The sequence below is a fragment of the Antechinus flavipes genome, chromosome 6 (genome assembly GCF_016432865.1).
Source record: "Antechinus flavipes isolate AdamAnt ecotype Samford, QLD, Australia chromosome 6, AdamAnt_v2, whole genome shotgun sequence".
NCBI classification, from domain to species: Eukaryota; Metazoa; Chordata; class Mammalia; order Dasyuromorphia; family Dasyuridae; genus Antechinus; species Antechinus flavipes.
The window spans coordinates 246,601,775-246,615,845 of record NC_067403.1 but is presented as its reverse complement, the minus strand read 5'-3'; the positions used below and the strand labels follow the sequence as shown (position 1 = coordinate 246,615,845).

The 14,071-nt window shown below is 34.6% G+C and overlaps 1 protein-coding gene across 1 annotated transcript in view; it reads right to left on the bottom strand.

The window, feature by feature from the left end:
* LOC127540150 (fatty acid desaturase 2-like protein FADS2B) overlaps positions 1–14,071 on the bottom strand; it is a 47,696-nt gene that overhangs the window by 19,769 nt on the left and 13,856 nt on the right. The window contains exons 3-5 of the mRNA XM_051964729.1: positions 6,729–6,926; positions 5,474–5,575; positions 558–683 (exon numbers count right to left, since the gene is read on the bottom strand). Coding sequence (XP_051820689.1) covers positions 558–683; positions 5,474–5,575; positions 6,729–6,926 — 426 coding nt within the window. The remainder of the gene's footprint in view (positions 1–557; positions 684–5,473; positions 5,576–6,728; positions 6,927–14,071) is intronic.

Below are 14,071 nucleotides of genomic sequence, written 5' to 3'. Positions count from 1 at the left end.
ATGTGAAGGGGAACAATGAGAAACTGGTCTCAAAATGTGTTTGAAGTCAGATTGTAAAGAACTTTGAATTTCAAGCAAGGTAATATTTTATACAAGAGCTATTGAAGTTTCTTGAGCAGTGAAGCTAAATGAGAATTGTTCAGTTCTTTGGGTTGTATCTGATTCTTGGTGATCCCACTTGGGATTTTCTTGGTAGAGATATTAAAGTGGTTTACCATTTCTTTCTCCAGTTTATTTTTTTACAGAAGAGGAAACTGAGGCATAAAATGACTTGCCCAGGATCACGCATCTAATAAGTGTCTGAAGCTAGATTTGAATTCAGGTCTTCTTGCTTCCAGGCCAACATTCTATCTATTGTATCACCTAGCTCCCCCAAATGTGAAATTACATGTTTTAATTAGCCTATATATGTGTGCTTTCAACATGATATAAGGAGGAAGTTGTTTTCTTTAAATCTTTTGAACCCTAATACTCCAGGGTTTTCTTTTAGGATCTCTTCAGTTCTTTTAAATATGTCTTTGGATGTCTAAATGCCAGTGTACTCACTCTAAACATACCTTGATTGGTTGCGACTCCCCAAGCACAAAAAGCGGTCCCATGTCAATATCTGGGTCTTTGGGATAGATATTGGGCTTTGCGTGATGCTGAAAGTGACGATAGTTCCACCACTTTGCTGACATACCCTTAGGAGGAAAGAAGATTCAGTAACAGGAAAATTTTGGTTGAATTTTAAATATAATCCTATCTAATTCCATCCCACTCTCTCTCTTTCCTCCCTTCATCTTTGCTTCCCTTCCCTTTCTTTATTTTTTCTTTCCTGCCCTTCCTTTTTTCCCATCCTATTCAATAAATATTCTTGTAGATAACAATGACCTGACATCAGAAACCTCCATTCATCTCTGCCGAATCAAAAGTATGTGTGAAGCCGGTGCTTGCCAAACCCTAATCTGCTGAAATGCATAAATAATAATTTGGGAGGGGCATTGTTATAGATTGATAACAAATGATGCTTATCTGGGTATATGACTTCAGGCTAATATAACACTCCCTCACATGTGTAAAACAGCTTTCTCAGATATAGTTGATCCACCTCCCATAGTATTGGGAGCCAGTTATTACTATGTCTTTATGGATATATGGGGAAACTGAGGCTCATTAGGAATTAAATCGTGGAAATGGCAGGGCAGTACCTAGGTATTGTGGTCCAATAAGGATGTGTCATGAATGAATCCAACCATTCTGGAGAGCAATCTGGAATTATGCCCAAAAAGTTATCAAATTGTGCATACCCTTTGATCCAGCAGTGTTTCTATTGGGCTTATATCCCAAAGAAATACTAAAGAAGGGAAAGGGACCTGTATGTGGCAAAATGTTTGTGGCAGCCCTGTTTGTAGTGGCTAGAGACTGGAAATTGAATGGATGCCCATCAATTGGAGAATGGCTGGGTAAATTGTGGTATATGAACATTATAGAATATTATTGTTCTGTAAGAAATGACCAGCAGGATGAATATAGAGAGGCTTGGCGAGACTTACATGAACTGATGCTAAGTGAAATGAGCAGAACCAGGAGATCATTATACACTTCAACAACGATATTGTATGAGGACATATTCTGATGGAAGTGGACTTCATTGACAAAGAGACCTAACTGAGTTTCAATTGATAAATGATAAATGTAGCAGAAGCAGCTACACCCGAAGAAAGAACACTGGGAAACGAATGTGAACTATCGGCATTTTTGTTTTTCTTCCCGGGTTATTTTTACCTTCTGAATCCAATTCTCCCTGTGCAATAAGAGAACTGTTTGGTTCTGCAAACATATATTGTATCTAGGATATACTGCAACATATCTAACATATATAGGACTGCTTGCCATTTAGGGGAGGGGGTGGAGGGAGGGAGGGGAAAAATCGGAACAGAAACGAGTGCAAGGGATAATGTTGTAAAAAAATTACCCTGGCATGGGTTCTGTCAATATAAAGTAATTATTAAATAAAATCAAATATTAAAAAAAAATCAAACAAAAAAATAAGGATGTGTCAGAAAATTATAGCTTCCCAAAAGGCTAGAGCAGGAAGGGCTCCACAGAACTCTAGCTATCCAGGGATTCTTAACATGAGGTCCTTGAACTTCAAATAAATAAATATATTTATGTATGTGAATACATATATATGTTATATAGCTATATATATATATAAATATGATAATATTTTAATATAACTGGTTTCTTTTATAAATCCTGTATACTTTTAAACCTTAAGATTACCTCATTTTGAGAAGGGGTCCATAAAATTCATTAGACTACTAAAGTAGTTCATGTAACAAAAAGATTAGAAATTCTTGATTTAGTGCAACTCTTCTCATTTTAATAAGAAGTAGCCCTAGACAGGGGAATCAATTTTTACAGGGTCAGGCACCTAATTTAATGGTAGCTCTCAGACCATAAAAGGTCCCACTCCAATGGCTTTTTCATTATGCATCTTTCTTCTTTACATGGAGCTAAACAGACATTAAAAGCTCTCTTGGTTCAATTCTTAGTTTTTGGAAAATCAATAAATCAATCATTCATCAATGAGTAAACATACTATTTGGAGGATAAAAAACTCCACAGCCTGGGCAAACTTGCATTTTGTCCATTTTCCTGGTCTTACCATGTTTTTCTCTGTCCTCATGTTATTTTCTCCTTAGTAGATGCTGTTGAAATTTTGGCTTGCGGTCTTATTCAAATGAGAAAAGTTGGACATTACTAACAATTATTCCTAATGGTTCTAATTAAAGCTGAGCTAGATAAATGATACACTATACATTATGTAATGATACACAAACTGTAATTAACCTTAGACACCAGAGTGCTGTAGCTGGAAGGGGTCTGAGAGAAAATTTCTCATTAGATATTAGATAGATGAAGATGAATTTCAGAGAAGTGACTTGCCCAAAGATGCACAGCTCCCTAGCTGGCAGATCTGAGACTCTTGACTTCTAGTCTGATACTCCAAAGCAGTATTCTGCTTAAAATCTTTTGAACTCTTTTATACTATTTCTTAGCACCATGTGGTAGACTATTGTTCACCACACTGTGGTATCAGAATCAGAAGACCTGGCTTCCAATCTTGTCAGCTATTTGTTACTTATATGATGATGGACATGTCACTTTGTTTCTCTGGACCTCATTCTTCTCATCTGTAAAAAGGGGGTGTGGGAATAGCTGATCCCTAAGGTTCCTTTCAACTCTGACTCTCTAATCCTATAATCTGGGATTCAGCTTTTCCATGGCCCTATCTTGTGGCCAATTCCCACCTTTAGTGAACGGAATAGTCAATCAGACTATCTCTTTTGGGCAGAAATGGAGGCGAATCAGAACTCTAGATTATATTGCTTCCTACAAAGATCCAATGCCATTGTTAGATGTGGATGAGCAAGGAGAGATGTAGCCAACTCTAGTTTTAGGGACTTATTTCTCTTTAGCAGTTGCTCTAAATTAATGTTTCTCAAAATATGGTCCAGAGAATCCTTGAAGGTCTTTCAAACTCTTTCAAAGAATCTACAAATTCAAAATTAGCTTTTATTTCCAATAGGATAAACATTTATAAATATATAACCCATATAAATAAAAACTCTTTGGACAGATCCTCAATGAATGTTACTAGCATAAAGATACTGAGAACAAAATTTGAGAGTTATTGTTCTAGATGACCTGACAAACACCTTTGAAACCAAAGACTGTATCCAACTTGTTATGAAATCAGTGTGGGAAATAGCCATAGGGAGCTATCAGATAATTTCAAAACAAGTTGATACGGAGTACCGTTCACTCCCTACTAAGATATGTCATTGGGAGATGTTACCTTAAAGAGAAACAGGAGAGAGATGTCACTTGGTATCAACAATTCTGGTAGATCATTTCATAATGAGTATTTAATTTCTTCAACTGTAAAATGGGAATCATGATCCTTTCTCTGTCTGGATCACCAGGGGTATGGTGAATGTAATATGAGATAATGAGAGTAAAGTACCTGGCAAATATAGAGTATGAGTGGTGGTTAATGGAGGTCCTTGTAATGTTTCTAAGACAAAAGACCTTGGTTGGACTCCTGGATCTGCTACTCAGTTACTGAGTGAGCCTGCACAACTCATAACCTCTCACTTCTTCATCTGTAAAATGGGTAAATTATTATAACTTCAGACAGAAGATATGGATTTCATTTTCATTGATGATATTTACTATCCATGTCATTGGGGACAAATTTTGAATTAAATGTAGGTGTTTAATTTTTGAGCTAGCAAAAGAAGAATCTGAGAACTAGAGAGGTGATGGTGATGATAACAAGCATTTATGTAGCATTTTAAGGTTTGTAAAATGCTTTACAATTATTATCTCACTTAATCTTCACAATAACCTCATTTTATAGATGAGAAAACTAAGGAGAAGTTAAATAACTGTCTAGGAGGTCATGCAGTTAGTATTATAAGCAGTACTTGAACACATAGTAAGAGACAAGCAGGATTTGAATCAAATTCTTTATTCTTTTCACTTTCCCATTAGTTCATTTTATAAAGAACTTCCCTTTCCTTACTTAGAAAGAACTAGTGTTAACACTCCCATTTTAAAGATGAGGAAACTAAGGCTCACATTGGTTAATGATTTGTGAATGATCACACAGTAAGTCAGAATCCAGATGTCAGGAATCCAAAACTATCGAGCACTTCAGGATTATCAGATCCTTAAATCCATTGATCCTGTTTCTTAGTTTGTCAAGTGGGAAGAATAATTAAGGACAGCAATTCACATTTATGAAGAGTTAAAGGAACATAAAGACATTTTCCTATGCTAATCTCTTGAAATAGGAAGTCCATGTACTATGAAGTCATTTGACAACTGAGGCAACTGATTTCAAGGATGAGATCACCCAGAAAATAAATCAAGAAAAGTCAAACCTAGATCTTTAGACTTCAAATTCACGATTCACTCACTCACTCACAGAATATTGTATAAATTCTCAAATCTAATGCTCTTTCTTTTACATCACATTGTATTCCTTAGGAGAGAATATTGGGCCTATTGGTATTGGGGAACAAGTTGAATTTTTTTTAAGGCAGCTGTCAATGAGAATCATAAATATGCAATATATCTCTTCATTTCTCCGAGTCTTAAATGGAACTAATTTGATGCTATCCATTTCATAGTCCTAGAGTATGCAAAAGTCTCTATAAATATAAACTGTCAGAACCAGATATTTAAATACTATGTTTTTTCCCATTCTTTCTATAATGACTCAGAAAAATAATCAAGCTCATTTACAAATTTGTATTAAGTAGGAAAGAATAGAAGCAGAATAATTATGTCTTAAACTCTATGACTTTAGGTCTGGTGTTTCTCAAAAATCATCTCAAGTATTCTGAGAAGATGTTTTTTCTTTCCAGGTCAGAAGGATTAAAGGAATACATATGGATGTCCTTCAACTTGTCCATACCTTTAGTTGCCCCATCACGAAATTATGCATGAGATGATTCCACTTGGATTTCTTAAATATGGAGAGATGTCCTGTGTCATGCTGCAAAAATGAGGCTTGAGCCTAAGGGGCAAGAATAAGTTAGAACTGTGGTAAGGCTGAAGCAGAGCTGAGAAACCTTGGAATATGGGTTCAGCAGCAGACTATTTTTGTTCTGATATCTTTTGTCAACGGACCAGAATTACTAAGTTTGGAGTGACCATCATGAGGCTGGCTCTAGGATGACCAATTTTGGGGCCATTGCAACTCTTAAAAATGATGAAAAAACCCTATTTTTTAAATAACCAAGGAATTGTTATCTGCATTGGTGGAGTATTTAAATTATTATTAGAACATTTAGAATGAAAAGGAACCTTATAGAATATGACATTCAGTCTCTAATTTCTCACATGAAGAAACTAAGGCACAGAGAGGCGACATGCCATATACAAGGTCACTTAGTAAATAGTAGAACTAGGATTAGAACCTCTGCTTGATTACAATCCAATATTCCTTCTTTTATAGAGCTAATCATCTTGGGATTATTGTCTAGTCATTTTCCATTGTGTCTGATTCTTCATGACCCCCTTTGGGTTTTTTTTTTGGCAAAGATACTGAAGTGGTCTGCCATTTCCTTCTCCAGTTCATTTTACAGATGAAGAAATTGAGGCAAACAGAATTAAATGACTCGCCCAGAGTCACACAGTTAAAAAGAGTATGAGACTAAATTTGAGCACAGGGAAATGAGTCTTCCTGACTCCAGGCCCAACGTACTACCCAGCTGTCTCCATGATTTTGGAGACAATTCTGAATTGCAAGATAATTCTAAAAGAGATTCGATTAAGTTCAACTCAATTTAATAAACACTTCTTATCTGACTACTTTTCCCAAGACTGTATACTCAGAATTTGGGAAAGAAAAATGAACCAACAGAATTGCTATCTTGAAGTAGCTTACTTGATACACTAAGGGGCATAGTAAGGACATGGGATGTATAAAAATATGATAAAAACTAGAGTATGATAAGGGTCAAGAAGAGAGGGAAACTATTTTGAAAGAACTAAAAGATAAGACTGTTGGGGTGGGGCAAAGTCTGAGATTATGGAAGTTTCAGTGGATCCAGGTAGGGAGCATTTATATATGTCTGGTGGCTAATGAAAGCAGATCTGAACCTAGGCAAAGAGAAGGGCTGCTATACTTTCTGAAAAAGCATTTGATTTTTCAGGGAACTTCTTACCTGGGAAACTGTGAGTAGAAAGGAGATAAGCACTGTAATGAGCCAGCCGTTGCCAAAGCTTCTCAGTATGAACCAAACTAAAGCTTCTAAAAATAGAATCTGGGTGAGGTGCATGAAGAAAAAGGGGAGACTGGGCTCTAGCAAATTCAGGTCCTCAACTGTCTTTCTCAGTGTCCTGAAATCTTCCACCAGCTGGGCCTGAAAAGGAAAAATGAGTCAGTGGGATTAAAAATGGTTCTTATATCACTGATCATCCTTCATCTAGTTCTTTTCAATTCAAAACTCTTTCCTGAATTTTTATAATCAGATAGTCCATTAACAATTAACATACTAGATGCTCAACTTAGTATAAATACCATAGAACTACTTGCTTCAGGAGATACAGAATCAAAGGATTTTAGAGTTACAATGGATGGCAGTGCCCAGTTGTCCTAAGCTTTACTTGAAAACAGACAAAGTCTGTTTTAAACAGACTTAGCAAACAGTCATAGAGTTTACTTGAAGACTTTCAGTGAAATATAACCCACTGTCTCCTGACAACAGCTAATTTTATTCATTCAAAGGGTGGGGGTTATTTTCTTATATCTCTTTTTTGGAGCCACTCTTGTTCTTGGTAATTTCTTAACATCAATTTATGAATTTATTTTTAAAAAAAATTATTCCCCCAAATTATATGTAAAAATAATTTTGATGTTTTCTTTTAAAGTTTTGAATTTCAAATTCTATTTCTTCCTTTGTTCTCTTCCCATTCCCTGAGATAGTAAGCAATCTGTTAATTTATAGGTGTCCAGTCATTCAAAACATTTCCACATTAGTTATTTGTGCAAGAAGATGAACAAAAAAGGAAGGACATAAGGACAAAAGGAAGGAAGGAAAGAAAGAGAAGGAAGGAAAAAGAAAAATAGTATGTTTCCGTCTGTATTCAGATAATATCAGTTCTATCTTTGGAGATGATTAGCATTTTTTATCATGACTCCTATGAGATTTCCTTGAATCAACATATTACTGAGAATAGCTAAGTCATTCATAATTGACCAATGCACAGTGTTGCTGTTACTACATACAATGTAATCCTGGTTCTGCTCATTTCACTTTGTTTCAGTTCATGTCTTTCCTTTTGTCTGAAATAATCCTGCTTGTCATTTCTTGTAGTACAATAATATTCTATTACAATTATATATCACAACTTAGTCATTTCCACTTCTTAGCCATTAGAAAAACAGCTGCTATAAATATTTTTATACAAATTGTTTCAGTCTCTTTGGTATACAGACCTGATAGTATAGTTGCTGGATCAAAGAATATGAACAGTCTTATAGTTCTTTAGACATACTTCCAAACTGCTCTCCAAAATGGTTGGATCAGCTTACAATTCCACCAACGGTGCATTAATGACCCAATCTTACCTATTGATTATTTAAGTGGTCATTTTTTTCCAATTTAAATTTTTGTGGTTATTGTACTTTTTTTTTGATCTGCTTATTTCATCTTAGATCTTTTCTTGATTTTCTATGTTTATATCTATTATTTCTTATAGCAGAATGATATTTCATTACATTGATGTATGATAATTTGTTTAGCTATTACCAAGTCAATAAACATCCATGTTTCCAATTTGCTATCACAAAAAGTGCTACTTTGATTTTGGTGTATATGGGGACTTCCTTTATCAATGACATCTTTGCCAATAATGGAGTGTCTGGTTCAAAGGGTATGGATATTTTAATCACTTTATTAGCATAAGTCCAATCAAGTTTTCAAATGGTCATAGCAATCCGCAGCTCCAATAACAATGGAATAGTATACTTCCCTTTTCTTACAATTGAAAATGTCCATCTTTTGTTATTTTTGCCAATTGCAAAATCTGACATGAAATATCAGTGTTTATTTTTCAATTTATATTTCTCTTATTAATGATTTTGAACATTCTTTCACAGAGTTATATAAATATTTTGCTATTCTTCTATTGAGAACTGTTCATATCCTTTGCTTATCTATTAGGGAATGAATTGCATTTTTTAAAAAATGTGTGTTAATATTAATATCTTATATACACACAGACACATATGTATTATATATGTTATTGTTGTTATTGTTTGTCCTTTGTTTTCAAAGGGGACATAGGATGATATCTTGACTTGTGTAGGAATTGGATTTAAGACAGAGTTGCACAAAGTTATCAGCTTCACTCTTTCTTCCAGAATGTTCAAAGTCCAGTGGTAAGACAAAAGTCAGGAGGACTGGTGCCGATATGAGATTCAGGCATCTTCAATGTCTGACCAAGCTCTAAGTATTTCACAGTGTTTGTTTTATCTATCTTTAGTGGCTATTGGGACAAATTATTCTCATCCATTCAATCCACTGGGGAAAATTTTCACATGCTTCAGGTAGATATCCCCTTAACTCACTGATAAGTTTGAGGTCCGTCAGCAACCCTCCATCTGGTTTAGCCTATCTGCTGAGATAGTTTACCAGGTGTGGCAGCTGCTGCTCATTCTACAGCTCCTTGGAGCCACAGATTAGAATTGAGTGTCAGATAGATGCCAAAGGTAGACGAAAGTCCCGAAAAGGGCTCAGTAAGAGTTGTTAGTTCCTGAATACTTTATATACTCTATTTATCTAAAACTATCTATACATTATTTATATATTATTTATATGTATTGGATAACAAAGCCTTTTCAGAGAAATTAGTTAGGAAGATATTTTTACCCATTCAACAACTAGCCTTCTTATTCTAGATACACTAATTTTGTTTATGTAGAAGCTCTTTGGTTTTCAATAATCAAAGTTATGTCTTATCTTTTGTAATAGCCTTTGTTTTGTTTCAATAAATGAGAGCTTTCCCTCTTCTTCCTCTATAAAGACAGTATTTATTTCTTCAGTGATTTTAGCTTAAACTACTTTAAGGCATTACTATTCCCTTCAGCTCTATTTCCCTTATTCTCAAGTGTTTATTCCTTTTATTTGTTATCTCTTTTACTAGGTCTTAGATTTTCTTTTTTAATTCTTTTCCTTCTTTTACCTAGTTTTATATTTTTTTTGTTCCAGTTAGTAAAGTTTTCCAGTTAGGTAGTAATGTTAAATCACTCTTCCTATGCTCCCTCAAATTGTCATCAGTTTTATAATTTCATTTCTACACCTTTTTCTAAAGATGATTTCTCTTCCTCTCTCCATTATTTCCATTCTTTCTGCTTAAGACTTTAATGCTTTGCTTCATGCACCTTAAACTTTAGTTTTTCTTTGATATTTATTTTCTTCATATAATTTAAGTTTATATTTTGAGTTTTCTCTAATAAACAATGTCTGTTATTGCCTTGTAATCTTATCCTGTGACCCTTTTTTTCTGTTGTCTTTTATTCTTAGAAATACTAATTCCTGCAGTCTCTTGTATAGTTTGTTATTATCCTTTGCTATCCCCATGAACATCTACTCCCATACCTTTGCTATGACATCTCCTGAAGAAGGGACCCCAAAACTTGAAAACTCCTAGAAGGAGAAAATCTCCTTCAACTCTGTGCCCAGGGAAACAAGACAAACAGTTTCATTCTGTTATCTAAGTGGGGTTGGTTCAGTCCTGAGCAAAAGAATTCCAACCCTATTCAATTAAAGATCTATTTTATTCAAATTCTAGCTCAAGCTGAAACCCAACTAGTAAATGAGCCAACTTGGAACTCCACCTACTAGTCCCCTTCAGTCTGTAGACAAAGCTCCTATTATAAAAGAGCCAATCTAAAATCCTCTCTTTGTAGAGGTTCCAAACATGCCATGGTGTGCCAAGGAAGCCTCTGCCCACTGGAATAATATTCTTTTCCAGTGTTACTCTCTCTTTACCCTCATCTATTCCCCCAAAAGAGACTTTATGCCTCTCTGTCAGGATTTCTAACCTTACTTCCCAATCCCTATAATAAACCTCTTATCAATTTAGGTTTTCAGGTTTGGAAATTCTTTACAGAGAATCCCTGTGCTGTCAGAAGGGAGTTCTCCCAAACTCCCTACCCTTGTGCTGAATCCCAAGGGGATGAGGGGGAACCAAACCTCTCTATTTGGTTACCTGAACCCTGAACCTGCCACTAGACCTTATCATTTAACTTCCTGATCACCAGAAACCCTAATCTCATTTTGGTTCCCATATGGGGAGCCCCCAAAACTAGACTTTACCTCATCACTCCTACCTGGGCCCGTGCCCTTTTAGTTTTCTGGATGCCTGTCAGATTTTTTGATTGCCCTTTTGTTGTCACAAGATGAGTGATCTAAGTAGTAAATCTCTGTAGATTAGAGCCTTGGTTAGATTTCATTATTTCATTATATAATATTTCCCTTCCACCATGACAATGTTTTGGGACTTTCTTCAACCTTTGAAATGATATTTTTTTCCTCTTTTTTTTTTTTAATATTTCAATCACTTTTGCCTCCTTACCCTTTGTCCTGGAGATCTTATTCTTTCTGAAAGACTACAGGATTATTGCCCATTAATTTGATCAGTATATATCATATCCTTTCCATCTTCTTTCCTTTTTTCTTTATGTACCTCCAATCTGTAGTCTGACTGAAAAAATATTCCAATGTAGATGAATTGTAAGGTTCATTTAATCCATAAAGTTTCAAACCTTTTCCCTCCACCATCACTTTTATTTAAGATTTCTTTTCTTCTTTATTTTCTTGTGTTCTTTTAGGGGAAAAACTCTTAATAGTCTCTTTGGTAATATTTGTTGTTGCTCTTTTGTTTATAACATTTGAGTCTTTTAATTTTTAATTTTTAGGGCTTATTTTTTATTCCTTTTTCTGGAATAATGCATTTTACTTTATACCTTCATTGGTTGTTTCATTCATTTCTTTTTCGTATTTTTTTGTCTTCAGTGTTTGTAAAATAAATTTTTGTGAGGATAAAAAGTTAATATTCTAAAGTATTTTGCAAACTTTAAAGCACTATACTGATTATATCACCATTATCATTCCTCTTATGGTTTTTGGTAATTTCAGAATTTTTTTTCCTTTACATTCCCATATTGATTATTTTCTGATTCCCTCTCCTTTGATGGCAGTGGTTAGACCTCATTTTTTTTTGTCCTTTTCCCATATTAGATAATTCACATTCACTGGTCTTAGTCTTTGTTTCCAAGTAACTTCTAGGAGATCAGAACTTATTCTAGCTGGATGCCAATTTTCTTTGCATTAGGACTAGTGGATCCATACATATACACGAGCATCCTTCATATCCCAGTTTCCTCTTTTTCCCACTTCTCTGTCTAAATAATGTTGCAACAAAGACTACTGTCACATATGAGTACTAAGCAAAACAAACTTCTGTCAAGTCAATTCAGAAAGGAATTATCAAGCTTTCAATCTGCCAGTCACTGAATTAAGTACTAAGTATTGAAATACAACAAGAAGAAAGTTCATACACTTGAGTATTTTAGCTTCAGGAGGGAAAACAATATCTAAAAGGAAGTTGGAAAGGGGTGTGTTTGTGTTTCTCTGTGTGTGTCTGTGTAGGAGGAAGGTATTGTATGCAAACACATTTTAGAGAGGAGGAGAAGAGGAGAATCATCCAGGAGTGGAATGAAGACATGGCTATCTTACTCATACTTCTTAAAACGGATTTTCTTTGAGGGAGCCAATAAGAGGGAAAGGGCACAGGGAGAGAGGATATTTTTAACATGTGAAGTCTGGGGCAGGAGTGAATTCACGTATTAATTACCTCATTTTACACATGAGTAAAGTGAGACTTCGAGAGATGGACTGATTTGCTCATTATCGTAAATCTAGTAAAATATCTTATACTTTTTAATTTTTTATGGCACATTTGGCGGTGGTGGTGATGATGAACTGAGAAATTCAAGATATCAACAACTTATGCAAAAATTCTCTATCTTGCTAATAATAAGGGAAACATAATTTACCAGCTCTGAGGTTCCACTTCATTCTATTGGACTGTTCAAAATGATAAAAGAGGAAAATGACAAATATTGGAGAGGCCATGGGGAAAGAGGCATATTAGAACACTGTTGATGAAACTGTAAATTGATTCAACCATACTGGAAAGAAATTATAAAGTTACCAAACTCTGCATCCTCTTTGACCCAGCTATAGTATGATAAAGTCTGTATCATAAAGAAATCAAAGAAAGAGAAAAAGGATCTCTAGGTACAAAAATATTTATAGCAACTCTCTTCATGATAGCCAGAAATTGTGGTAGATGAATGTAATAGGATATTATAGTATTATAAGAAATGATGAAATCAATAATTTCAGGAGCAATTGAGAAGATTTTTTTATGAACTGATCAAGGTGAAGTGAGCAGAACTGGGAATATAATTTAATTATAAAATATAGAAAAAAATTTTAAAAAGATTTTTGAATTCTTATCATTGTAATGATAAACCATGCAACCAAAAGAATGGGGATACTATATGCTATTCATCTCCTGTCAGGGAGGTGAGAGATGAAAAATTCATGTAACCAGAAGCATATGATGTGGACATAGCTATTGCAGGAAGTTGTTTTTGCTATATTAAAGATGTATTAAGGAATTTGCTTTTCTTTATCTTTTCCTTTTAACTGTTCAATTTGGGAGTATAGAGACTAGATAATATTAATCAAACATATTTGTTTAGTTTTTAAAAAGAAGCCTTTTAAGTCCAACCCTGGGGGGGGATATGGACTTTTTTCCCCATTGTATTCTCAGGGCTTAGCACAAGGTCTGGCTTAGTGTATATAGTTGCTTTATTATATATGGTTTTTGATTAATTGATTGATCTTAAAACATCTCTAGAAATAGGAGGTTTGTCAAAGTTTTGGCTGGTGGAGGGAGGAATTGGGTAAATTGGAACCTGTGTCTAGCTATGATTTTAACTTGGGCAAATTATCTAGCCTGAAATGTAATTTTTTTTTATTTATAAAAAAGAAAAAGGACAATAATACTTGCACAATTTACCCTTAAGCACTTTTATGAGGAGATGAAAGGATACAAGTATATGGACTCTTTAAAGAGCTTTGTATATAGGCTATAAGGAATAGTGGTTTAAAAGTTAGCCTCAGGATCAGGACAAACAGGGAGTGAGTCCTTCTTATGACAAAATTGAACACATGATCTTTGGAAATTTGCTTACTCTTTCAGGTCCTAATCTCCAACACTCATACCAACAGTCCATGACTCATCTGTTTTCGTAGAGATTTCCTATATCAGCGTAATAACAGATTTCATCTACCAGTGTAATCATAGATTTGGACAAGGGAGATATATATAATGTTAGATATAATCATAATTACTTTAAAATGTTTTTTATCTGTGATTTAATCTATGTGCTATTGGGGAAATCCCTCAACTTATTCTATTCATATTA